Consider the following 27,988-nt stretch of genomic DNA (forward strand, 5'->3'; position numbering starts at 1 on the left):
TTCTCCACAGAATATGCGATATCCAAAATCCCAAATTCCTGATGTAGACCATGTGCATTTGTGATAATGGCCCCAGGGAACAATTATGATATTTGATGGTATCGTACCCTGCATATCCTTCCCTCAATGCCATGTGTTTCTTCCTTATCTTTTGCATCGCACCAATCTAAACCAAAGATTGGTTTTGATGATGTTTGAATGCCTCGCAAGCCGTGAATCTCTATGGTCCAACTTCCATGCACCAATGACATTCCAATTTATATGACTTCATCATTATCCTAAACCACGCATCTTGACTTTTCAAACCCCATCTACCATGCTGCTCCAATCTGATAACAGGAATCCTAAGTTCACTTGAGTTGTACTTGTTCGAAGATATAATGCTGAAATGATTCAAATTAAAAGATAATTATTATGATAAAAACCATAATATTATCCCTTAATAGTAACAAAATTATCTTCATTTTTCATCAAACGGTTAAGAGCTATGTTCATTCAACGGTCTAGATTACTTGGGCCGATAGTGTAAAATCGAGTCCAAACAAAACTCAATAATTTTTTGAATAGGATTTCGAGTAACATGTGTTGCTTAAGTGAGTAACTCTCCAAATTTCTTATTTTTTTATGTAAACTCAATATTTTTTTGGATAGGATTTCAAGTGACATGTGTCATTTAAGTGAGTTACTATCTAGATTTCTTATATTTATATATTCTTAATAATTTTTTGGATAGGATTTCGAGTGCCATGTGTCGAGATGTAATTGATTGTGCAAATTTTAGATATGATTCTTATCTACGTGACACTTATTATCTTTAGTTTTCAATGTTGTAGGAATGATGTAGGGATTTGTAGGATTTTTTTTTTTTAAATTCGTTAAAAAAAAATTCAAATTTTAACAGTAATCTGACGGCAGCATGATATTAGCTAGCCATAGTTGGCATAGTTGCCGTTGATATTCAAATGGACAAAGCGCTGGAGGGGTTTGCAAAATGTCAAGCTTAACGTTTTAGAGGTGGAGGGCTGGGTCGGAGATATCGTTTGTAAAAAAAAAACAAGGGTTTTCTTTTCACAGATGTCGGAAAATAGCCGGAAGAGCAAAATGCGAAAACACAAGTTACAGGTAAAATCAAAATTAAACCCAAACACAACACTAGAACAACAAGAGGACACCTAGAGAGAGAAAGAGACAGAGAGAGAGAGAGTCACCGTCTCCTTCCACTGAATTGAAATTAATTATAAATTCTGGGTTTTTTTCTGCTTCACTGCCTTCCTCCACTGCCGTCTCAACGAAACCCTAATTTCAGCATTCAGGTACCTTCTCTCGCTAAAAATACACACATATGCTGAAAGTTCTCCTTCTTTGATATGAATGTTTGCTTTGAATTTTGAGCTCAGGAAATTCTGTTGTTTGAGAGAGACAAAACCCCGTAGTTTTATTGATTTTCTCTAGCTCCTTGTTTGATCAAAGAGTCCTGCTTAATTATACTTTAATTATTTTCTCTTAATTTTCTAGCTTCTTGTTTGGTATAATTAGAGTATGTTTTAGCATCGTTGAGAGATAAACAAAATTAAATTTGAATGGTTTAACATTTTTTATTGTGATTTTTCGAGTTTACTGTTTATCGAAACCATGTTTAAAAGGCAAAGGCAAAGCAAAGCATTACATGGATAACCCCGCCTAGGCGAAAGTCGTGAGGCATGAGGTTAAAATTATTAATATATATCTCTATTAATTAATGAAATCATTTTTGTCAATCAAAAGAGGGTGAAAAGACAATTTAGTCTTCTATCACATGAAAAAATGATGGGCAATAATGTAATTTCATATGTCCAAATTGTTTTTATTTTTTATTAAAGCCTTATCTACATCTGACGTTAAAATACCTTTAATATTAAAATAAAAAAAACAACCAAAAACAAAAATTCATACACACAAAGTGTGTAGGCAAATGCTAGTTTAAATATAATGTAATCAACAATAGAGTCGAAATCAAGTGTTATAGAAGAATAATCAACAATCACATAAAAAATTTCTTCACTGCAGGTGAGAAACCCTAACCTTAAAACAAAAAAAAAAACCGTCCCAGTTGACACCTCAGGCGCCTAGGTGCGCCTCGACCAAGCCTAGGCGACTTTAAGCCCGCTCCCGCTGGGCAGAGACGTTTTCCTCACCGCCCTGCCTCGAAGGCTGCCTAGGTGCGCCTCAAGGCTCGTTTTTGAAAACATTGATCTGGGTCATTAACTTAGTGAGGGGAAGTGAGATACTGTTGTTTCACTTAATTTCTATGCCCTGGCATCAATGGTGACAATTTTATTGCCAGGCTTTATAACTCCGAACCGATGTACTAGATTGGACAAGACTGTATTAGAATTCACGCAACCTGTTATGCTTTTAGGAGCTTAGTAGAGTTGTTTGTTGCTTTAGAATTTATATAGGTGAAACTTTAATTTTGTCATAGGCACCGTGACTCCACTCGTGCGTTGCTAATATCTATGTGAGTTGACCAACATTGTTGCAAGCTAGCCTATGTCTAATTCTTTGAGACACTCTTTGATGGAATTACATTGATTAAAGGGATTTTTTGTTGGTAGGTCTTGCGAGCATAACACCATAAGCGGTGTAAAAGAACCGTGAAGAGTTCAATGTAATGGATCAATCACGTTTGGAGCTTGGGAATGGCGAGGACAATGTCAGAATTCCGGATGATTTGCGATGCAAGAGGTCAGATGGGAAACAGTGGAGGTGCACTGCCATGTCTATGCCAGATAAAACGGTATGTGAAAAACATTACATCCAGGCAAAGAAAAGGGCAGCTAATTCTGCAATGCGGGCAAATTTGAAAAAAGCCAAGAGGAGGTCGTTAGGTGAAAGTGATATTTTCTTGGAGAGCAAGAGTGATGATCTTGATGTACCACTTGCAAGCGTGAAGTCACAGGAGAGAAAGTACATGGAGAAGGTATCAAAAAATCATTTTCGTTATTCACTTGAGAGACCACCTGTGAAGGGTTCATCCGTGCGTAATCCTTCAAAATTGATGGAAGATATAGATTTGGAGGAGTATGAAGAAAATTGGAGGTCAAATAGTAACAAGTCACCGCCTGCTTCTGCTTTGGACTCATTCAGGAACAGACCACAGAGGAGCTTTGATGTTAATGCTATGACAGTTTCGGTATGTTCGTTTTACAATGTCTTAGCTGCATCTGTTAGTTTTATAAGTTGATCTTGCTATCTTTTGTTGCTAGTATGGTTTCCATACTGATGCATGACAAAGAGAGCCATACAGGGTAATAATGTTTTGTAAAACAAGTGTGCTTGAATAGTCAGTTCTACTTGTGGGTACATTTTTATAAGTACATTTCAGTGTCGAGTAGATAGTTAGATTATAGTTCATCAACATATACATTCAAGAGTAAAGACTGAAACGTCCCATTTGCTAGTCTGCTTATCATTAGTGCAGCTGTATGTCTTGATTTGAAATTGGATAATTGCTGCTTTTACGTTTTATAATACTGAGGCAAACCTTTTTCTTGTAGGAAGAGTCTGATGGAAGCTCTGAATCCTCTGAAGAAACTGGTGGCCAAACTTGCCATCAGTGTCGGAGGAATGACAGAGACACAGTCATTTGGTGCCTCAAATGTGATAGAAGAGGATACTGTGACAGCTGTATTTTGACATGGTGAGGTTGAGTGTCTTGAAAAGACACAATACACATATGCTTAAGTGATTCAGTTTCATGTCCATATTGTGTATTCATGCTTTAATTTTTTAGGTACTCGGACATCCCATTAGAAGACATTCAGAGGTCCTGTCCTGCATGTCGTGGCACTTGTAATTGCAAGGTGTGCCTACGTAGAGATAATTTGGTAAAGGTAATTCATATAAAGGAGTCTTCAACTAGCTACATGATCAGCTTAGGTGAATGAGTATTTCTGATGTTTCTGTTTTGCAGGTAAGGATAAGAGAGATCCCAGTGCTAGATAAGTTAAAATATCTCCACTGTCTGCTGTCTTCAGTGCTTCCTTTAGTTAAACAAATCCATCAAGTACAGTGCTTTGAAGTTGAACTGGACAAAAAGCTTTGTGGTAAGATGCTCTAATGTGTTCGTGGCATTTTGAATTCAGTATCTTTGTATGTCTTTTGTACATTGTTTGACCATTTTGTTTGCATATGTATTTTGCAGGAACAGATATAGATCTTTCCCGGACATAATTGAATGCAGATGAGCAAATGTGCTGGTAATTCAATTCCTGTACCCCTTTATATTGTAGAATTAAGTTCTTAACAACAAAGTATGTATAATAAACAAGTAAACATTTTAAATTGTGGTAGGGCCCACTCACATGTGGTCCTACAGAGTTCAGCCATGTTTGTCATAAATAAACTGAGCCAAACTCCATTTTCTCCTGAATTTGAAGGAACTATGTTTCTGTCATGTTTTTCAAAAAATAAACCGATCCAAAATCCAGATTCCCCTGAAACTGAAAGAACTTGACGTTGTTGTCATATTTGTTGTAAGGGGATAATAAACTAACCCAAACACCAGTTTCTCCTCAAACTGAAGAAAACGTGATGTTTCTGTAGATAATTAGTTTTTGTTTTAATTAATTTTTGTGGCCGTGTCTGCAATTCTAGGTCTATTTATGGCAGCTGTACTGTCACAAATATTTCTTCCTGTTCTGAAGAACATTTCCTTTTGATTGGTTTTATGCAGCAATTTCTGTAGGATTCCCATCATTGATTATCATTGGCACTGTTCCTGCTGCGCATATGATCTATGCCTTAACTGCTGTCAAGATCTTCAAGAAGCATCCATGCCTGGTGTTAAAGGAGAGGTGGTAGAGAATCAGATTGGCGAGGATAGTCGAGAAGAAGAAACCAAGTTGGAGCAGCCAAAATTGTCCAAAGTCAGACTAAATTTAGCAGACATATTTTCCAACTGGAAAGCCAACGGTGATGGAAGTATCCCTTGCCCTCCAAAGGAGTATGGTGGCTGTGGCCATTCATCGTTGAACTTAAGCCGTATCTTTAAGATGAACTGGGTTGCAAAACTAGTAAAAAATGCAGAGGAAATGGTTAGTGGCTGTAGAGTTAATGATGCTGTCAGTCTAGGGAAAACTGGGCTCAATGATCCAAGACTTAGCCAGTATGCTCATAGAGAGGATAGCGATAATTTCTTGTACTGCGCTTCATCTGAAGATATCAAATCTGATGGGATTGACAATTTTAAAGGGCATTGGCTTAGGGGTGAGCCCATCATTATTGAGAAGGTGTTTGATAGCTCTTCAATTTCAAACTGGGATCCAATGATTATATGGAGAGGGATTCGGGAGACAGCAGATGAGAAATTAAAGGATGAGAACAGAAGGGTGAAGGCCATAAATTGCTTTGACTGGTCTGAGGTTCGCTCTAACAGCTATTTCTTGTATTTACCTCTATGGCCTTTCTTTCTTATATTATGTATCAGCTGTTTATAACCGACTCTTGTTGTAATGAAATAATCCATTAGTTGATTTGTAATATATAGTGTTATAAACCTAAACTAAACCTCTGTGCTTTGACATGATGGCAGGTTGATATTGAACTTAGTCAATTCATGAAAGGTTACTCCAAGGGAAGAATTAATGAAAATGGTATGCCAGAAATGTTGAAACTCATAGACTGGCCTTCCCCTAGTGCATCTGAAGAGTTCTTATTATATCAGAGACCTGAATTTATCAGCAAACTGCCTTTACTTGAGTATATTCACTCCAAGTTTGGTCTTTTAAATGTTGCTGCAAAACTGCCACACTATTCTTTGCAAAACGAGGTTGGACCTAAGATTTTTATTTCTTATGGGACCTGTGAGGAGCTTGGTAGACACAACTCTGTAATCAATCTCCATTTCAACATGCGTGACATGGTTAGTTGTTTCTCCGTTCTTGTTGACTTATCACCATTGATGTTGATAGTTGAGAATCGCTTATTCTAATTTAGTTATTGTTTTTGCTCTGCAAACATGGCTATTAATTTTGTAATTCATTTGTTTGATGTAAGACAATATATATTTAAATAAAGGGCTGACAGTACCACCATGGGCTGTTGATGGAGTTGACCACATAGTGAAGTAAATGTGATCAACTCTGTCAAGGGGAGAGTAATGATTTTATGCTGTGCAAGTGAAACGTTCTCTACATGTGTGTGTACATTGTCATTTACACGCGCGCACATAAGACGGATAAATTTTCAATGATCATTCAGTGAAAAACATTTTTGGTACAATGATGTATCCATGTCAGAACTTTTAGCTAATAGTAGGCAATTTTGTGCATAAGTTTTGGTGCAACATTATATTTTAGATATTAAACTTATGACTTTGTTTTTTTTTTTTTTTTTCAATCTTTGGAGTTGGAATGTTTTGATATGGATGAACATTTGATTTGCATGTTTCATGAACTAAATTTTTATCTGTTTCAAATAAACATATTTTCACCCATCAAGCTGCTAAGCTCAGGTATACCTGCTGGTGCATGCATGTGAGGTAAAGCTAAAAGGTTTGCTGAAGACAAAGATTGAGAACACACAAAAATCCTTTGAGGAATCTGAGGTTAAAGAATCATCTGGGAATCTACAAATGGTTATGGGAGAGGATACGAGGCCTGATCTCTCACTTCTTGGTCAGAATGTGGAGAATGAGTATGGGGCAAGGTTGGCCTCAGATGAAGATGAGAGTACGGCAGATCATGGGCATGAAACTACTCCTATGATTGAAGAGGACACCGCCAACTGTGAACAGTCAGAGAGAGACGGGGTAGATGTCTCAGAAAAATCTCATCTGGGAGTTCTTTGGGATGTTTTCCGTCGACAGGATGTTCAAAAGCTGACTGAGTATTTGAGAATACGTTGGCAAGAAATTGGGAAGCTCAATGAAACAAATATTTTTGTAAGTTTATCTGTGAAGTCTTTGTACCTTTACCTTTCCCCAAATTGATTCAACAGAGTTGGCTTGCATACCATGCTAGTAACAGATCGTACGTTTTGTATATCAGGTAACGTCGCCTTTTTATGATGGGACATTGTTCCTGAATGGGGATCATAAAAGAAAATTGAAGGAAGAATTTGGTAAGGATGACTTAACTATTTCCCTTTTATTTATTTTGTGTAGATATAACACCCACCCACCCTCCCTCCCCTCGTTTTTTATTTTACATTTCCACTAAGATGATTTAGAGGAAATGTTCTGTTGATTGTTATGCTAGTAGTTTTCATTTCGTTTCAAAAAAAAAAAAAAAAGAAAAGAAGTTATGCTAGTAGCCATCCACTGTACCAATTTCTGGTGTACCATTTTTGGTTTAATTAGCAGAAATCCTGAAAATATCAGGCAAGCTGCAGCTGTCTACTCAGCTGCTGTTTTGTACTGGATATCCTGGCTACTTATCATGACTTCTGTTCAAATTGAAGAATTCACATGTTTTGTAAATGGACACCTGTGTTCTTTGAATTTGCTTTTACAGTTGTAGTCAAATTGACTCTGGCTTGAACTACATTTGTAAATCCCGTGTTCTGCAAATTACTTTACAGTTTACACACCGCGACCTGCATTTCTAACTGGTTACCGGTCTATACTTTAGTGATAATGTACATCATTTTACTTTTTGTAGTGCATGTGACTGTGATCTTGGATATTTGGTATTCTTTGAGATTTTCAGCATTCAGGTTTTTAAAATTCTGAACTTTATTCTTTGTTTTTCTTCCTGTTTTATCAGGAATTGAGCCATGGTCCTTTGAATAACATTTGGGGCAAGCTGTTTTTATCCCCGCTGGATGCCCTTTTCAAGTCAGGAATCTTCAGGTGGTTTTCTTTGTAACTAAATTAATATTTTTGAAGTACCAGTTCCGGGTTATTTAATGAAAATATGAAGGGTATAGATTGACTTGACAAGTAATTTATGTAAAGCGTACAATTCTGCTTGCGTCTGTATTAATTTTATTTCTTGGTCTTTCGAGGATGTCACATAGCAAAATAATCCGGCTCTGTTGCTTGAGATTCCGTTTGCACTTTTAAGATTATTATTCCCTTCTCTAGACATTAGACATCCTAAATCTTTAGTGCATTTATTTCTAGCATATAATCTAATAAGTCATAATCTTTATGTTTTTTTTTTTTTCAGTCAACTGTTCAGCTTGGTCTTGATTTCTTATCTCCTGAAAGCCTCGGTGAGGCTGTAAGACTAGCTGATGAAATTCGGTGTCTTCCAAATGACCATGAAGCAAAGCTACAAGTGTTGGAGGTTGGACAAGGGAAATTTTCCTTAGAAGTATTCCGTGCCTTCTTTTACCTTTTTTGTTTTTTATCAGTTCTGGAAGTATTGTGCCCAATCTTGTCCAGTGGGCTAATCCAGACTTGTTTCTTTTGTTGGTTTTCTCAATTTCCGTGATTGGGTTCTAATGCAGGTAGGAAAGATATCACTTTATGCGGCGAGTTCAGCCATTAAAGAGATTCAGAAGTTGGTACTCGATCCAAAGTAAGCAAATCAAACATTATAGGGTGGTGCTATCCACACATCTCTTTTTACCTTCCATGCACTCATCATAATTTCCGGCTGTCGAATTGAAGGAATTGAAGAAGATCAAAGGACAAAAATAGAGGGGGTGTGTGGGAGATAGAAAGGGTGTGTGAATAGCACCACCCACAGTTATTGCTTTTGTTGCTGTTCGATCACTCATTCTTATCTATTAGGAAGCACAAAACCTATAAAAAGATGGCTGCTTGCATTGTGTTCCGCTGTCATCGGGCTGCCTTAAGTGTATGGATTGAGGGCAGTGTAGGGCAGGAGATAATATAACATCTGTAGATTCCAATTTGAACTAGAAAAAGGAATTGGATTTCTCTTCCTTTCCATATATGAACATATAAAGTAGGGGAGCCGAGCGTTGACAATGGGCTAGGCTGATGTTTACCTGGACACTTCCCTCCCTTTCCTTACTCCCTCAATTTATTGACTGCATTATCAACCGACCTTCCAAGCTTGCTTTGTCAATTCCTTTCGTAAACATGGCCTTTTTTCGAGACAAAATATGAAAGGATTTTACTTTATGCTTCTGCTGCAGACTTGGTGCAGAACTTGGATTTGAAGATCCAAATTTGACCGCAGCAGTTTCTGAAAATTTGGAGAAAATGACGACACGAAGACAGGTAACTTGTGCTTGAATCCGTCTCCATGGTTTAGATGAAGAAAATCTCATTAGAGGGATGGCTAGACGCCTTGATGAGTTTTCGGTGTATAAATTTGCTTATATGCAATATTGTAACTTCTGCACTGATAGTTTTTGATGAACAACGATGTAGCACTTGTGCCATTAGTTAATGAAAAAAGTGATGGTAAATGCCAACACTCGTGCCATTTGTTCAAACTTTTCTTCTGTAACTATGTGATTGACGACCTGAGAACTGCTGGATCCGAACGAGAATGGCTGGTCTGACTTCACCTCCGGCCATGCTGATTCCGGTGCCTGAGCATTGCGTAAATAACCGACCAAAACGAAAGCAACATACAGCGATGTTTTGCTGGTGAAACAAAGGGCTCTCAACTCTGAATTCAAGCTCGTAGCACTTAACGTTACGCACGCTATCCTCTCGATTTTGATTCGATCAAAGTTCCCTTGATATCAGGGCGTTTGCGGGATCCTGTGACGGTCCTGACCACAGCTTCTCCTACCTCTTTTGGTCCTCCAAATGCTTCAATTCCGACCAAAAACAAACGTCAACAATTAGCTGCATATCCAAATGCCAAGAAACTGCAGAAGCCATAACCTTCTTACACTTGCTTACTTGAAATCAAGAGCAACTGGCGACACAATGACGCTAACATTGAACTCTCCGGTGGTGGCGGGCGGGCCGAATGCGACAACGGGTTCGTGACATTTCGTGGCCATCCATCAGTCCTAGATTTGGCATTAAAATTCAGAGGAGGAGGATCAAGTGATCTTTCATAAAATAAAAAAATAAAAAATAATTTCTCAGCTGCTCGATACAAAAGTGTTTGATCTCCAACCCAACTTGCTGGGTATATAAATTTTGTCACGTCCAAATTCATTCAAATAAAATTATTTCATCAATTTATCTAAAACCAAAATTAAGGCGATGCCATCCAGACACACAATATTGACAAAATTATATCAAACGTGGTAGGATAAGAGAGAACTGACAATGCACCTACTGTAGCCTCCTATGGGATAACCCAAGAAAATCAGCTTGACTCCTACTACTTTCCGGCGACAACCCGAGAAAGAAACTTGAGACTCCAAGAAAATCAGCACCAAGAACAACCACAGAAGCTCTCCCTAAACCGACAGGAAGCTGCCGCCTAAACCCGGATTGTAGTGAAGCAAATTGGTCCGCAGGGGGCCTTTCTGCCCGGATTATTGTTACCTCTCGCAAACCCTATTTCCATCAGCCGGAGGACAGTGTGATTATGCATATATCTGGTTGAGGCATATATGTTTGCATGCATGAAAGTAGTGTGGCAATGCCGACAATTGTCCAAACGAGTGGTGGCGATGGAATAACTCGTCCTCCCTTCATATCTAACTCAACATCTTCACTGAGCTAACCCTAATTACTTACTCCTCAGTTGTACTTATTTTGATGAAGGGGTATGGATTTTTGAACAAGCATATATGTTGCATAGTTTAAGTAAAGTCATTAAGTTAAACTGTCCATCGTCATGTTTTTTTTTCCTTTAATTTTTATCTATTTGATTGACACATAGTATAACTTTAACTGCCACTTATTATTACGGTCTACTCTTAGGTTCGATTCTCGCCAAGGCGAATTTGAACCACATTATTACTAGCCCATTGTGAGGTTTAGCTCACTCTCCCATCCCCTTAGTATAGATAATATCGCTTGTTTAAAAAAAATAAAAAAAAATAAAACTTTAACTAGATGAAATATCACACTTCCATATAACTTATTTTTAAAGGAATAAATTTGAAAACCTAACTCCATAGCGTCATTAAGCTAAGTACGCAATGAGTCATTTCTAAAACGTCTTCTCATGGAAAATTTCTTGTACCACACTCCACACATATGCTACATAAAAAGTTAAATACAAAGAATTCCGAAACTAATAATTTTGGCTCCCTTACAAACGTTAATTACTTTGGCATTTGAAAAAAAGAACGAGACTGGGGAAAAAGAAAGAAGAAGGAAATATTATCAAATAATTGCCCTATTCCTATTTCTAATTCAATAATAAAAGATCTATAGTAACGTCGAAGAACCTTGAAATAAAGTCCTAAAATTAATAGGAGAAAAAAAAAATCTTAAAGAAGATCGACCGAAACAGTTCATTTCTGTTTGCTGAAACTAAAAATTGTCACCGGAGATCATAACATATGAAAACCTAGCTAATGCAGATAGTAAAACTAAAAAACTACACTTAATTAACCACGCTTCTCATTCATCCATGACCAACTGATCATGATCATCCAAATCTTTGCATTCTTAGGTGATCATCATGATCATCAATTCCTCCGAACCCCAACTGATCTTGCTGGCCATGTTGTTGTTTCTGCAGATCATGAAAGTTTTCTGGTCTATTATTATTACCCGATCCTCCAAGCCCTAAAAAGTCAACGGTCAACGTATCACCGTTACTCACATTACTAGCACCCCTGAACCCTATTTTATTTGAAGTCCCATTATTTTCATGCTCCATGTTCTTCAACAAACCATTGTTCTGAGCATGATCGAATAACATCCCGCTAAACATCCCCATTTGCGCATAATTAGCGCCAAAAAACTGCGGCGAGGTCTCTAATTGCAGAATGTTATTAGGATCTCTCTGCTGCATGAAGGGGTTCATGTTGTACCCACCAGTAGCTGTACCATAGGTTGAGGGTGCCATGCTTGTTATGGTTGTACCACTAGGGTTAGGGTTAGGACCACCACTCATAGTTGCACCCATTTGAGCCGCTTTTTGTAGCAGTTGCGTGGCGGATAAATGGCCTGATGAGTTGGGGATGAGTGATTGACCGTGCCCGCCGTGGTTTAATCCGAACAGTAGTGACGATGGTGATGTTGATGATGAAGTGTTGTTGTTTAGGGTTCTCGGTAACATGTTTACGGGTTTTGTGGGCATTGGGAAGGGTTGTTGGGGTTCTAGGGTTAAAGGGGCATTTTTGGCATCAAAATTATGATGAAATTGATCAGATGTAGTAGTATCTGATCTTGCTGACGATGGGTTGTCGGTGATTTTGTTGTTCATGGGCGGTGATGCCGGGATGATGAGCTCACTGTTGGAAAGTTGGCCTTGGTTTGGTGCTCCCATAATATTGTTGGACATTGGTACTACTCCTTGGTTTCTGTTGTTCTCTTCAGCTATGGCATCACAAAAAGCTCTGTGGGTGATGAAGCTATCTCTTCTGCACAATGGATATCCAATAGTTCTCGTAAGCTAAACTGTATAAAGTTTATGAGACTCGAATTCAAAAGTATTTAACAAAGTGGAAACTGAGTGCCGTCACAGTAAATATTATTATTATTATAAACCAAAAAATCTTACTGGTTAAGGGAAAAAAAAAAAAAACTAAATATATAAGTCTCTTGATTAGTTGCCGGCGTGTATAAAGATCGTACCCAGTGCACAAGGCTCCCGCTTTACGCAGGGTCTGGGAGAGGTGAATGTTGGCTAGCCTTACCCCCATTTATGGAGAGGCTGCTCCCAAGTCTCGAACCCGAGACCTACCGTTCATGGGCGAAGGCACTTGCCGGCGTGTATAGACAGACAAAATTAAATAAGATTAATGTATTAAGCACCATATACATTTATTCTATTGCATAGAAGGTTTAATAACAAATGTTTGTTAAATAAGAATGATTAGGACTTTCGATAATAAATTTTGGAAAGATTAGTTTCAGTCAAGTTGTCATTATTAAATATATATATATATATATATATATATATATATATATGTGTGTGTGTGTGTGTGTGTGTGTGTGTGTGTGTTAATTTTAAATGTTCATGCATGGACAAGCAGCACAACATATCTATACAAAACATTTGTCAGCGTAGTTGTTCAAATTGTATAATTATATAGACAGTAGTATAATTTTTTTATAATAAACTCATATTTTCTAGAATATTAATTTAATTACCTGGAGAAGATGGTTCCACAGTCACATTTGTATTCTCTAGTACCACAGGTCTTTAGATGAGCTTTCCAGTCCGATTGCACCGCGTACTTCTTGGAGCACTTGTCACATTTCCAGGTTTTCTCACCGTGCTTCCGGAAAAAGTGCTTTTTGATGCCCGTAAGATCCCCGAGTGCCCGCGATGGATCGTGGTGGACGCAGGAGGATTCGGGGCAGATATAGACTCGCTTAATGATCTCAGTGCTCGTTCTTTGCTTAAGCTTCCATGGCAAGTTGTGACCTCTTCTGTGGAGTTGGAGGTTTTGGTCCCTTTGGAACCCCTTCTTACAAATTTCACATACAAACCGGTTTGTGGCCATCAGGGTCTTTGGTGACAAGGCTATCACTTCAGCAGTTGGGTCTGCATTTACATGGATTTTTCAACAACTAGTACATATGTTTCAATATTAATTAAATTAGCATTTGGAAGTTTAAATTCATTAAGAAATTTGGAGCATTTTATTGTGGATAGTCATTAGAGGAAACGTAAAACTACTATCCAACAACACTTGTCTACTACAATTTGAAAATACTATCTCAAGAGGGTGAGAGAATATGTCGTTTTTTGGCCAGCTGTAAACACTCGATTACAAGACAGATTCTTATCTCGTGTGAGAGAAAGGGAAATAAGATGTTTCATGAACAATTGGAATGGATATATGAAGATCTTTTACTTGAAATAGTTGAGCACACAGAATAAGGAAACAAAGGAAGGAGACCATAGTCAAGGCAAGCCAATAGTGTATAATTTACTCCAATAATTGTGAAACATCAAGCCAATAATTGAACCCCTTTTAAACTACTTAGAGATATCAATAATACATATGGTTCATGCTTTCTGACCCCAGCAATATTTTTTTTGTCTGGAAAACAAATAATCCACGGCTCTCCTTCAAGAACTGAATCAAATCTGTTTGAAGCTAGCTAGCTAGCTATCTAAGAACTAAAAATTTGAAACAATTAAATATATGCAAGCATGCATATTTTGACCAAAAGGACACATAGAAAGAAGTTAATTACTCATAGACTAATTCAAGGTAATAATTAGAAGATAAGAAAAACATGTATTGAAAGTTTTTAAATATCTATCAAGCTCAATTAAGCATATATATGTGCACAAAATTTCAATCAAATCTCTCCAACATCAATTTTTTTTTTTAAATGTATTTCAAAGATAAAATGACTTCAAAATAATGACCATCTATTTTTGAGGGAAAGAACTTTATAAAGAAAGATTAATTACAACCGAAAGAGAAAAAACTTGATTTGTGTTTATTAGACGAGCCAGACTACACATCAGGTCCGGTCTGCGGCTGACAAGCAGACTAAATTGGTGAACGTCAACAGAAAAGTAAGAAGTTTTGAACTAATGATCTACCTGGAGTTCCTGGTAGGTTTCTTTTCTTCTTAGCTGGTGGAGGTTGCTTTTGTACTTGAGTAGTGGAAATACCATTGCTATTGATATTAGGTGTTGTTGGAAGGAGGGAGTTGGAGCCATGAAAGTTTGCATGGTGATTTAATAGCTCTTGTTGTTGCTGTTGAACTTCTTCTCCACCTGTATTTCCTGAAGAGAAACTCCCAGTAGCAGCACTACCTGTGATAATTGACATTGAAGGAAGATAAAGATAAAAGGAAGATAGATTTTTTTTCTCACTCGTTTGTCTTACTTCCAGACTCTCCTTATTTGTTTCTTTCCCCACTTATCTTGTTCTTGGTGCTCTCTCACTCTCTCTCTAAAGCAAGGCTATAGCTACTACTTCAAAAATTGATTAAATTAATGAGAAATTGAACAGAAAATAAGGGATCTGTTGTAAGTCTATAGGTAGACAAAACCCAGAAAATTCTCCTCCAATTGTGGTGAAGAGAGAGTTTTTGTTGGCATGATATGAACACAAGAACCAGGTCTTCTTTGGCCTTGTATTGTAGTAAATTTATAATATTATATTTTTGGTTCATGACACTGTTATCTTTGATATAGATTATAGATATGCCCCTTACTTTGTAGGTTTTATTGATAGTACCCTTCTATTTTAATATTTCAAGCTAATTATTTTAAGATATATCTTTAGTATATGTTGAAAATAAAACAAAAGTGGCATTTTGACAGAATCAATAGAGCGTTTCATTAATTACAAGAAGTGTTAGATGGATATATTTCTTTAGTGATGAATTTTTTAATTTAGAGGTCATTTGCACAAAACACAAATGACTTTAAACTCTTATATAAAGCCCCACACATACCACTAGAACTAGTAAATCCAACACAGATTTATCACAAGAATGATATACGCAACAAACCTAGTAACGGAACCCTCACAAAAAGCTATCACAAATAATGAGGCCACATAAATCAACGTTGTGACACAAACGACATCTAGTGCTTAGCCCGCTTTATGCGATATAAACAAAACATAAACTAAACTAAAAATAATAAAATTAGTGCCGATGATGTGTCCATGTAAGAAAGGCGGGTACAGAGTTGACAAATAGTGTGGCTAAGGGGATTCTCAGCCCGAACTACTATCATCGTTGTAGCGCCACCACAAACCCATAAGCCTACACAAGATTTGTTAGCACCAAGAGCCGTCAAAGTTTCCATCGTCTGGCGTGGGTTACAATTTTAACACAAACAACAGCAACGACATGTGTGGCAAAGAGGTTGCCAGGCTAGAGCCATCGAAGACACTGTCGTAGCCCACCACCACCACTAGGAACCCAAAACTAAGGGTTGAATGACACTTTCCAAAGGCAAACCCTATGAAATTTACAAGACTAGAAGATTTTTTTTTAATTTTTTTTTAGAAACAATATTTTGAGAGAGTCGAATTTGAGACCTGAGTTCAAGATTGAACGATCTAATCAATTGGAAGCCTCTTGCATAAAACATACTTTACACCGAGGAGCAATACATATCATTATATCTAGCTAATTCGCTAAATTAAATTACAGAATAGTAACTCGTCATTTTTAAGGAAAGAACCCTAAATAGGCAATTTGGTTATTTTTGGGAAATCGAGGGGTCCCATTTATGTCTAATTATCGTAATAGTTTAACAATTTGGTCTATTTCCATACTATTCTGGCAGTGGCAGACAAGGGCTTCTCGCCAAGACTTTTGTCTGTTTGTGAGGAGATTTATTAACAAAAGAATCTTTTTGTTCCCAAAAAGTCACATTCAATGAGCCAAAACCACAAGATTGCCACTACACAATTAGCCGCCCTAATGAGCGAAATGACCACACTACCCTAACTGTCACGGGTGGGCACACTGGCCGTGTTCTACTTGACAAGGACCCGACATGAACCAAAATTCTTATATTTACGGGCACATGGTGTGGATCACAACGAAGGGGTGTTTTTCATATTTCCAAAGCAATTGATGGTCATTTTGGTCATTGAACATGGCCTGCTTCAAAGGTGATAGGATTATGACGTGTCATCAACCTACCATTTCTGATTGGTAGTACACAAAGTAGATTAGTAGATGCGAAAGCAATAGAATTGACCCGGTCGTAGCATGAAGCGGAATGTCTGACTGTTGAATCTTTTCAATGGACTTTTAGTTGAGAAATGAGACTCTTGTACAAGCAAGAATAGTTTAACGTTAATTTTTATGTTAATATTATAAAATATTGTGTAAAAAATATGAAGTGATATATAATTTATGGAGAGTCTCGCTTTTGAGTGATGAGTCCCCTTCGCATTTATCTTGTTAGTTTAAGATTCAATGATTATAATCACAATGAATGTTGTGGGCTGGTTCATACTAGACAAATTTCAATAAATGCATCGGATAAAACTTGTGTTGAGGCGTTTCACATCATCAGTAGAGAACCTCTCACAAAAAATAAAAAGATAAGACTTTCAGTATTTTCATCTCATATGATACTGGTTCTCATTTGATATAAGAGTTGCCCGTAGCACAAAACCTCCTGAATATAATACTCTTCTCTCATATATATATATAGGATTGCATGGAGATAGAGGTCCATTTCGAATTCAAGAATCATGTATATATACGTGGCTCGAGTTTAAGATTTCAAATATTCAAAATTTAAAAGGTATATTCTCTTACTTTTGATCTTTAAAAGTTTTTGTTTTATAAAAGTTCTTTAAAAAGGTTAAAGGTTACTCAATAGAGTAACCCAGGAGCGAGAAAAGTGTAACAAAACAGATATGAACGCCAAATCTCAACCGTACGTTCTGCAAGTGCTATTTAGCTAAGCTTGCTTTTTGGTCAATTTTCAGCTATGCTTGCGGATGATGGGACTTTTGCATGGGTACGTATTTAGTTAATTATATCTTTATTTGAATTTTCTCCGCATTTTTTTGTTTGTTTTCCTTTTATAAAGTTATAATTAAACTTTGAAATATGAAACTGCAGCCATGCATGCATGTGAGTCTCTTTTTTAATGTGCGTACGATCTGCTAAAGCCAACCCATCACATGATAAAGGACTGTATTTGGCTTGGCTTGTCCATGCGATGATGAGGACTTTCATGGCACGAGTATACTAACAACGTGTTGTTCAATGCTAGTGTACGATGAGAAAAATGCATACAATAGACGTTCTTTTTCTGATCCTCGTAAAATGGAGAGACTCATTGGTATGAGACCACCCTTTGGTATTGCTATTCATGCTGATAGACCTCTCGTACCATAAAAGTTGTTCTCGATTTATACATGTATATATGTTGTACGTTCCAACCTTTGAGTTTCTGTCTACGTTCAAATCCAATATCTACATGTCGACGTGGGTTGCAGTTAAACAGTTATATGTACGTAGCCAATTATATATGAATATCCATGTCCTACGCAAGAACTAGCCAGAAAAAATAATAATAAAAGAGGATTATACTATATATCTAATGGGGGCGGATCCATTATGTATTTTAACGATCTATGCCATTTATTTTATAGAATATTATTCATAAATAATTTTTTCAAAAAAAATTTTGACAAATTCAAAACCATTAAGACATTTATTTGTAGTAAAGAAAATATACAAATGCGATTCTACAAAGAAACCTGAACTCCTCAATGCAAAGATCATATGGTTTCAGATTTGAGTGATTTTTAGTAGACATGATTTTAGAGAGAAGACTTAAAAGATAAACAGTTTGAATTGTTAAACACATTACGAAGTGAATTCCACAAAAACGTAGGTCAAAAGTTGTGTAAACTCTATATTACTTGCTTAGGGGATATGCATGGCCCAAATTAACAATACTTATTGCCTTACATCTAATAATCTGATTAATTAGATATCGGTTGGACGTAGCTACCGAACCAAATATTGTATTAGCTAGTACACGCGTGTGATTACAGCTATTTGGCCAAAATACATGTTTAGTGAGCTTTTGTCAATCAATCAACGCTGAAGTCAAATTACATGTTTGTAAACATATACTGAATAGGATTAATTAATTATATGGCTGTAATCTTTAAGTGCAATGTAAACTAGATATGTCCAAACGATCTCTGTCACACTAACCCACCTCCAACTGGACAGAATTTTTTAACTGGTATTTCTAATCCGTGCGTTATATACAAGGGGATGAGATAGTTGATATTTCATTAACATAATATATAATGCAGTTAATGAATATGTTACAACACGAATGAATGATAAAACTACATGCCGGTAGTGTTGTATGGTGATACAGAAAAACCCAAATGAACGCGAAGAAAAGATCTAACCAATAAGAAATAGCAATACAACAACGACAGAAGCGACGATAGACAGACATCGCTGAGGTATAAAATATTGTTCCAGAATTAAATTAAGATATTGCAAATACTGTACGTATGTCATGCATTTTGTAGTCTTATTGCTGAACAACCTCTACTCTTATATATTTAAACATTGCCGTAAATTATTTGCTCCTGAGGATTCAAAAAGTGATTGGACACCGCCAATTATTATTCGTGACGCAAACCAATCACATAAATAATTAGACTTCTACATATATATATATATATACACACATACACACACATATACACTAAAACGAGGGCGAGCACAACGGAAATGTTGCTCCTTATTTACTGAAAGATCACGGATTCGAGTCGTAGAAACAGACTCCTTGCAAAGTAAAAATAAGACTGCATACAATAGATATTCCCCTCAACTCTTACAAAGCTGTGTTGAATTGAGGTCACCTTTAGATATATGATAAATTAAAATGATTAAAAGTTCTTTTAGAAAAAATATTTTTGAGTTCTAAAAGCACTTGAGTGCTTCTGGCAATAAGCACTAATTATGTGCTTCTTTCAGGAAGTACTTCAGATACTTTTTCAGAATTTACTTATATTTTTATTAAAAATTAATTTCAAAAATATTTTCATCAAAACTTTTTTAGTCATTTTAAATGTCAAACAAACCTATATATGCATTCACCTCCGTTAAACTTTCCAACGCCCATGTCAATACTGATCCGCAATCATTACGGCAAAAGGTCGATCGATCCATCGAATTGTTAATCATGATTAATTCATGGTTATTGTAGCTAGTAAAAGTAAAAATAATTGAGTAGATTTGTAGCTCTTAGATTTACAATGATTAACGTTCGTACCACTTAGATAAAGTGATTAATTAATCATATTAGTTGTTCACTTAGAAAATCATTTGAAATTGTCACCGCCATTTTAATTTGAATAATTTCCCGATCCAATAAATAATATAAAAGGGCCCAATGTATTAAAAGCTATATTATTATTATTATTATTATTATTATCATATCTATAAATTGTGTGCTTTGTCAACAATATAATTTAAGCACGTTAATTAATATTTAAATAACAATTCAATCATCAACAATTACTCATGTGTTTTACAAAATATAATTTAAATAAATAATTTCTCTAACATTATCCTTTTATTTTCAAAAGCTTCATCAACAAAAAAAACACATTCTTGACATTGTGATGGGATTTTCTTAATTAGGAGCTTCTAATCTAGCTAGTGAATGAAGTTAGCTAGTTGAAAATTGAAGTACGCATAACAAAAAAACAATTATTACGAAACTACGAATATTATTTATAATGAAGAATGGCGAGATGACTACAAATTGAGAACATCTTGATTGACTTACTACTCAAACTAAAGTACAATTATAATTATAGTGACATAAACTTAAGAAACCTAATGCATAAATACCAAAATATACCAATACAAATCAAAATCAAACCTCTAATTAATTTTCTAAATAAACTAATAAATTCCAACACTAAGTAGGAAAAGTTGAAGATTATGAACTGGTTTAAGTAGAGATTGAACCATACACATTTGCTATTTTACAGAAAAATGATTTTTCCACATTTTTGTTTGTTTCTGTATTCGACTCTCTTTTGCCTATCTAAATGTCAAAATATATAGAAGTATGCATAAAGCAAAAAATATTGTCTGGGCAAATTATTTCTCTTTTACATATCTTAATTGCTTATATATTTGACCAAAAAAAAAAAATTGCTTACATAGTTTCATGTAAATTGGCCATTGAAAATCCATGAGGTCTTGGAATAACCCTTTCAAAAGCAAAAATAAAATAAAACAATTAATCTAACTTTGTGGCTTTTTTGTTATTGGGATCGAGATAATAGTTGGAAAGCTACTTTCAAAACAGAACCCAAGATTTTGTTGTCTCATAACGCGATGGATTAGAAAGTGGGGTGTCATCATCAAATCATCAAATCATCAAATTATGAATCAAAGGGCCAAAAGGTTTTCATCTACAATGGTAGGTCGAACCGTAGAACTAGAGACTGCTTTGCCCCATGATACTTTACGACGATGATTTAGTCTGGTGGTATTTCGTATTTGTTTTGTTGGTTTAATTGTAGCAATGATCTTTAAGACTTAAACAACTAACAATCACATATTGAACTACGAAAAAAAAATCCTATATATTCAATTTTCTTACACAAAAAAAATAATCTAGCTTTTTTTAGGTTTTTTTTCCTTTCTCATTTCTGAAATTAATTTCATAAGTGATGTGGGATGAAATTCTTAGTATACCTCTAAATTTAACAGAAAAATAAACGGCCTTAGTGAAAAAGACCAATGGTATAACACATTGTTAAGTTCGAAGACTAAAGAAACTAATATGAGAGTTCATGAACTAAAATTAAACTAGGGTAAAATTTTGGAACCATTCCTACGATTAAATCTATTTTGTTAGAAGATATTCTAAGTTCAAATTGATAGACGAAAATGATTGAATAAACTTAAAAAATAGAAAATTTTCTTGGTGAGCTAGGATATATAAGAAACAAGATACAAGTATATTAGGTGGTGGATAGTGATGTGAAAACTTGGATGACTAACATTGACATAATTGACAAAAACAAATATATATATTAACATTAATACGCGTTGTTATCATTTTACAGTAGTAAGGAACATGCATGGGCCCTAAGTACTCAAGTTACTTACAACCATAGTCGACCGACTCGATTCGAGTCTTTCTCTCTTTTCGTCTCCTCCTTGAATTTTTAGCGAAATGTTGATATTTAATTCTTACTTAGAGAGAACGTCAAATTTTTCTTAATTTTGACGTCTCGGGAAAATACTGAATCAAAATTATCGATTTTGATTTAAAAAATTATCTCTGTGAATTAAGTTGATTATATTTTCTTGATTTCTTGGCGCCAAAGATGTCCATTAGCGCCAAAAGGTGTGGCCAATGATGAAAGATGCATCATTTTTCCTTTTCAAAACCCAACCTTTTGAGAAAAGAAGAAAAACATGTAACATGATAACAGTAAAGTTCCCAGGCAAAAAGGCACGGTCCAACTAAACAAACCAATCTGCAAAATTGCAAATTGGAATTGGGCAGTTGGTTCGAACCAAATATTTTTTTTTACGAACGATATTCTACTTTAAACTAAACTAAACTGCGAGAAGAGAGCTTTGAACTCGATCAGATGCATAGGAAGAGCATATTCGCTTTAGCTAATGTATTATGTAACTATACCTGCGTATGGAGAAACCAAATATATTTTTCTGTTCTTTGGTAAGAGTAGGAAAAGATATAAATTTTGCCGATTAACATGACAAAATTGTGTTTAGTCAAAAAGCATATGGTCAAATATCATACTGGATAGAGTGTTGGAAATCTGCTCATGCATCCGGATTCGAAACTTCCACTTAAATTAAAGTAATGGTCAAATGGGTCAACTAAGAAGTGCATTTCAACCTAAGCAGGCCCATGTTTGGAAGCCCATCTCATATTTGAAGCCCCAACATACAAAAGCCTATTTGAAGCCCTAGACATTTAAGGCCCAAAGACTAACCAATGACAAGTCATAGGTTTTGAAAGCAAATGCATACCCCTACTTTCAATTGATCACGCGAGGCCTACGACACATTAACGGCTGAATCCACCGTCTTGTGAGTGAACGATTGATCTTAGCATTTCTCGTGCATGGAATCAGATGTGCTGGGCAATAGAAACCATAGGGCACAAAATAACAACGAGATTATGAGATATTCTTTATAGGATATAGAACTAACTTTCTATCAACAAAAAAAAGAGCCTACAAAGCTTTAAAACCCTGCTGCAAATACCAACAAAAAAGTCATCGAAACCAGCCTCGGATCTTTATCCGAATACATGTTTTACTTACAAAGATGATAAGTTCATAAAAGATAACAAGAAAGTAAAATTCTGTTCATCATGTCAGACTATATTATCTATGCAAACCCACTAACGAAACAGTTTTGGAAGAAACTTGAACGGCAAGTGACCTCTTGAAACAGTCATCCATAGCTCAGGCGAGAAATTTCCTAGTTACCCCGTTACAAAAACCATGAGTAGTAGCCATCAAAAGTGCTGTCAAATTCCCCTAGTTTAATCTCCTATCATTGAACTTTCGACAATTTTTGACAATTTTCTTGTCCATCTGGAAGACTTCACAGTTACAGTTTGGTGCAGTTTTGAAACCACTTTACAAATCAAAAGAGAGATTAGCACCTTACCAGGATTAATTCTCCCAAATATCACAACTTCAAGATGACACGAGTCTTTAAACACTCCTAGCAGCCAGTTGGCCACTTTTCTCCAGTTTGATCAAGAGGTTTGCTATCTGTATCTTTGCTAACATTCAAAGCTTCATTCACCTTGTTTTCTTCTGAAGCCCCAACTTCACTAACAGTATCAGCATGACTTGATGTTACCTTGACTCTCCTCCGGGCCTTACTGGAGGATTTTGAGACTCGCTTTACCCCAGGGACATCTTCTGAGTGCTTTTTTCTCTTTTTAAAGCCTAATAACCCGTCTGCAAGAGCTTCCAATGCTTTAGCTGTTAGCGGTCGGTTTCTTGTGCTTTGCCTCCTAGAGATCATGTTAGAGGCACTCAAGGTGTCTACAACATGTGTTTCACTTAATGGGAGACACGGACTGTCTACATCTATTTCCAGGTTGACCACAACAACGTTTTCACTGTCCATCGAATCACGTAGGTTGAGCCTGGATGATTCCTGGTCTTGATGATTCTCATTCTTCTCATGCGACATGCGCTCACCTGAACAATTCCCACCACGAGTTTCAGAAGTAGTCTCCTTTACTGGACCACCTTCAGCAAGAGAAGCAATTGATGGCTCCCTTTCAAGAGGACCCGCTAGAGAAACAACAAGCTCGCCTACATTTAGAGAACTCAAGGTGCCATTAGGGCCCACTTGTTCTGACTCCAAACCTTGAGAGCAAGTGTTGACGAGGCAACCTGTTTCTCCCTTAGCACAAGCAGCTAATCTTCGCCGTTTGGGGAGAGGACATACAGAATTTGAATGTTTATATTTTTCTTTCCGACTAAATTTATGTAATGTAGTCCTCTTCAGCTTCTTGTTATCGGACATGCCAATTTTTTTATCCGGGTGGCCCTCTATTTTTTCTTCAGAATCTTCCTTATTTGGTACTTCCATTTGGTTTGTACCACCAATATCCGATGTATCCCTATGGCAGTTGTCACTGAAGTTATTCACTTCACCATCCAATGAAATATCAGCAGCATCAGGCTTATGCTTGCCCAATAAATCCGCAAAAGAAGTTTCTTCAATTTCTCGTAAAAGACCAGTTGACTTAGAAACACTTTCAAATACAGTTGGTGAGCATCTCAGTTCTGTAACTTTTGATGATTTTCCTCTATGAACTAGACTGGTGTCGACAATCGTGAACCTCTTACGCTTCAGGTGCTTGGCCATATTGGGTTTACTGTTCAACTGCATTTCAGCAGTATCATTCTCATGTTCATTTAATTTATTCTCACAAGAGTCCCCTTCATTTTCTCTTGAACAATTGTTTTTTTCCGGATTACTTTGGATTTCAACTGGTGAGTATCTCAGTTCCACTATGCCTTGTGATTTTCCCCCATGGACCAAACTGGTGTCAACAACAGTGAACTGCATCCGGTTTGGTTTGCTAGTAGCGACCCTAGGTTTGAGGTAGCAATGGCGTTGATGATTAGATAGATCATCTTGGTCTGATGTCGCCTCTGGAACAAGTTCTTCTTCACCTTGAAGCTGAATAAGTTCTGGTTCAGATGCCACTTTGTTCAGAACATCACTAATAGAATCAAAATACTGCTGTCCCCTTGTCAATTTTCTTCTTTTGAACTTCTTTATGCCAGGCGTAAGAAAAACCAGAGAATGTGTAGGTTGCTCAGAATGCCATCCATTTTCTAGCAAACGCGGCCAAACAGCCTCCCAAAAGATATCGTTAGACCGCCCTTTGCTCAACCGAACCCCTCCAGTCAAATATTTAATTATTTCACTGAATGTAAGAGAACTAAATGCTTTGCCAGCGGGTAATTTTGGACAAGCTAGAAGCTCTTGGTTGTTCTTTCCAGGTTCCAGGGCAAAGCCTGTGAGATCTTCTTTCCCTTTCCCGATTCCTATAGCTTCCACAAGGACACGAATGCCAACAATGGACTTTAAGAATGAGACATATTCTTCTAGAGACGTTGTCCCCTCTGCAAATAATTTGTAACCCTGCTAACAACAGATCACATGAGAAACGGGGAGTGAGAATCATAACATTTACCTCTCAAATAGATAAAAGTAATTCAAGCTTCAACAGCATGCATAGAAGCATTTGTAATCCATTTCTAAATCTGAGCTATATGTTATACAAGAATCAACCTATTCTGAATCATGAAATATTATGCATCTGACTTGTAACAACAGACGTCAACATTATTACACTTATTATTGTCACTATTAACTGAGGAAAACAAACTTCCACCAATAAAATTCAGCAATGCGTGCGTCAAACTCTCGATTCTGAATGAATGATAAAAAATAAGGGAGAATGGAGTGATGAAGCCATGGGAGTACAAAATGGTATTGACATGCATTAAGTGCGCTGTCAAACAAAATATACTTATTCTGGAATCTATAGCATCATAACAAGGTTTCCTTTTCGACTTCATTGCAAGATGGAAAAATAAATGGTGGTATAATTTCAGTGAGATACAACAAGTGTGTGCACCATTTTAATTACTGATCCTATTAATTTATATTCAAGGACAGAAATATTTCTTACATATATACTTAAACAGTGAATTATGAAGTACCTCTGATAAAGATTTTTGAGATTCTTCTGAGACATGAGGAATTATACGAGATAACAGCTCCCGTTGCCTCCACCCTGTGAAAATTTTCTCCCCAATGATACATTTCTTTCTTCTACTTTTCCGGTACTCTGACCATATGCGGTGTGCATCAGACCTATAAAACTTCCCATAATAAAATGACAGTATTTCTCCCATGGTTTTGTGCTCCATGAATCTCTTCACCTGGTAAAAGCTCTTCCCGAAAATGTATAAGCCCAGAAGAAAACCATCCACTTCAGCATCACTCCATGTGCTTCTTGATGAACCAGGAACTGGATAACAGGACTTGCTTCTAAGTGATCGATTTGCATTCTCTTCCACCAAAATCGGCTCAATATTTTCTGCTTTTGATCCTTCTCCCTCGTCTAACCCAAATAACATGGGTTCAACTTTAAGTTTTGAACTTTTCTTCCTCGGTCTAGTAGGATCCTTTTTTCTCTTTCTAGCTTCCTTAGAACTCTTTCCATTAACCACATTATCAGGGTTAGTTGGAGATTCCAGCCTGTGATCTTCAATGTTATTCCCTTCGTCAGAATATACAATTGGTACAGGCAAACCAACTAGAAAGTAATGGGAACCACTAACAACTTTTGAATGAACGGGATTAGACAAAAGCTTATACTGCTCAGCGTCCATAGTCATGGAAGGGATTTCCACTTGGTATGCATCACCAATTCGGGGAGCCACCTGCTGCTCTCCGAACATATTGCTTATATCAGGACTACCGGGATCAAATAAATGCTGAACAGATGTCTCTTCGATGCAATTACCAACATCATCTGGCTGATCTGATTCCACCTGCCAAAGTTTATAGAAACATAACAATAAACACTTTGGAACGGAAAAAGGCTTTAAACCTTCACCACGAAACCTTCAGCATACTGCATTGGATATCATTTGTCATATATTATCATCACTCCTCAATCCAACACGGTATATCAATTATAAACTCCGGAGTGCAGATGATAACGAAATATGAAACCCAGATAAAGATAACTAGAACAAGGAAAAATCGACCCGAATGAAAAAAAAAAACACATAAAAACAGATAATTTCAAGATCACAAAACCAAATTCTGATAACCAACCTAGATCTATATCGATATAAGACACAACAAAAATGCTATCAAGCATGTCAGAACAATCGACACAACGCAGCGTCACGAAAACAAAAGCCAAATAAATAACTAAAATCAAACGTGTACAGCACTCTCTGAGACAAAAGCACACAAACTTATGCAATTACAACCAAAATATTACAAATTTACTGCCAAAAGTAAAAGCATTCAAACTAAACTTCCATAGCCAAACCCCGATTCGGATTCTCGTATTAACCCATAAAATTTAGCTCATATAAAACTCCAGAAAATGCAAACAATAACAACAATGCAAAGAGTTGTCTCACAAGCGTTAAAAACAGTATGCAAAAGAGCATTTAGAGAGAGAAAATTCAGTAGTGGCTAACCTCCATGGAAGAGCTTGAATGTCAAGAACCCACGTGAAAAACAAGACCTGCGCAAATGGGTTTTCGAGTTAACTTTTGATTCACATCTATTTTCAACCTTTACTATAATATCAAACACATCGAAAAGAAGTACAGCAAATAAATAACAACCAAACACAGCCTTAAGAGAGAGAAAAAAAAGAGGAGAGAGAGAGAGAGTACCTGGTTCAAAAGAGATGAACTTTCATATGGGTTCAGAGGGATGAATTCACGGGCTCTGAAAGAAAGGACAGAGGAGAGAAGTGAGAACCAGAAAAATCAAAGTGGTGTTTGGTGTTTGCATACAGAGGAAGGAAGGCTTTATAGGCTAGAGGGAAGAGAGAATATGTTTGTCTCGTGTCAACAAAGAGTTTAATACGAGAGAAAAATGGCATCACATAAGAAACTTTTCAAGAAAAAAAATGAAAAAATAAATAAATAAAGACTCCAAAAACACAATTGACAAATCAAAACACTTCACTTTAAGTTGTCGCCAATGAATGTTCAGCATCGTGACGTCGATATTTTTATTGTCGGTTAAAAGGAGATATGAGTAAGAATCTCGTGAAAACTTTAAGTTGTCGCCAATGACTGTCTCACTCAGTGACGTTGATATTTTCATTGCGTAAAATCGGAGATCTGAGTTTAATATTTGCCGTATTAACCTGAAAAAGGAAAAAACCGGATAAGATTTGAGCAAACTAGTGCAAACGAGAAATTA

General features: G+C 36.4%; 2 protein-coding genes and 1 pseudogene across 2 annotated transcripts; 1 reads left to right on the plus strand and 2 right to left on the minus strand.

Annotated features, from left to right (window-relative positions):
• Positions 1–987: 987 nt before the first annotated feature.
• LOC126619007 (E3 ubiquitin-protein ligase JMJ24-like) lies at positions 988–9,393 on the plus strand (annotated as a pseudogene).
• A 1,914-nt stretch (positions 9,394–11,307) lies between these two features.
• On the minus strand, positions 11,308–15,094 carry LOC126619008 (zinc finger protein GAI-ASSOCIATED FACTOR 1-like). The gene is made up of 3 exons (XM_050287254.1): positions 14,556–15,094; positions 13,142–13,538; positions 11,308–12,408 (listed from the first exon to the last, which is right to left on the minus strand). Exons 1-3 carry the CDS (start codon positions 14,785–14,787, stop codon positions 11,469–11,471), a joined length of 1,569 nt encoding a protein of 522 aa, XP_050143211.1. The 5' UTR covers positions 14,788–15,094; the 3' UTR covers positions 11,308–11,468.
• A 7,628-nt stretch (positions 15,095–22,722) lies between these two features.
• Positions 22,723–27,605, minus strand: LOC126619009 (uncharacterized). Its single transcript, XM_050287255.1, has 4 exons — positions 27,451–27,605; positions 27,250–27,296; positions 25,747–26,583; positions 22,723–25,162 (listed from the first exon to the last, which is right to left on the minus strand). The coding sequence occupies exons 2-4, from the start codon at positions 27,253–27,255 to the stop codon at positions 23,213–23,215; spliced, it is 2,793 nt and encodes a 930-aa protein (XP_050143212.1). The 5' UTR covers positions 27,256–27,296; positions 27,451–27,605; the 3' UTR covers positions 22,723–23,212.
• Between the last annotated feature and the right edge of the window lie 383 nt (positions 27,606–27,988).

Source organism: Malus sylvestris, chromosome 4 (assembly GCF_916048215.2).
Source record: "Malus sylvestris chromosome 4, drMalSylv7.2, whole genome shotgun sequence".
In the NCBI taxonomy this organism is placed as follows: domain Eukaryota; kingdom Viridiplantae; phylum Streptophyta; class Magnoliopsida; order Rosales; family Rosaceae; genus Malus; species Malus sylvestris.

Coding starts and splice junctions, on each gene's coding strand:
- LOC126619008 (XM_050287254.1), bottom strand. CDS start 14,787: ATGTCAATTATCACAGGTAGTGCTGCTACTGGGAGTTTCTCTTCAGGA. Junction 13,539..14,555: donor AAACCTACCAGGAACTCCAG/GTAGATCATTAG, acceptor ATGTAAATGCAG/ACCCAACTGCTGAAGTGATA. Junction 12,409..13,141: donor TGTGGAACCATCTTCTCCAG/GTAATTAAATTA, acceptor TCCATTGTGCAG/AAGAGATAGCTTCATCACCC.
- LOC126619009 (XM_050287255.1), bottom strand. Junction 25,163..25,746: donor CTCAAAAATCTTTATCAGAG/GTACTTCATAAT, acceptor TGTTGTTAGCAG/GGTTACAAATTATTTGCAGA.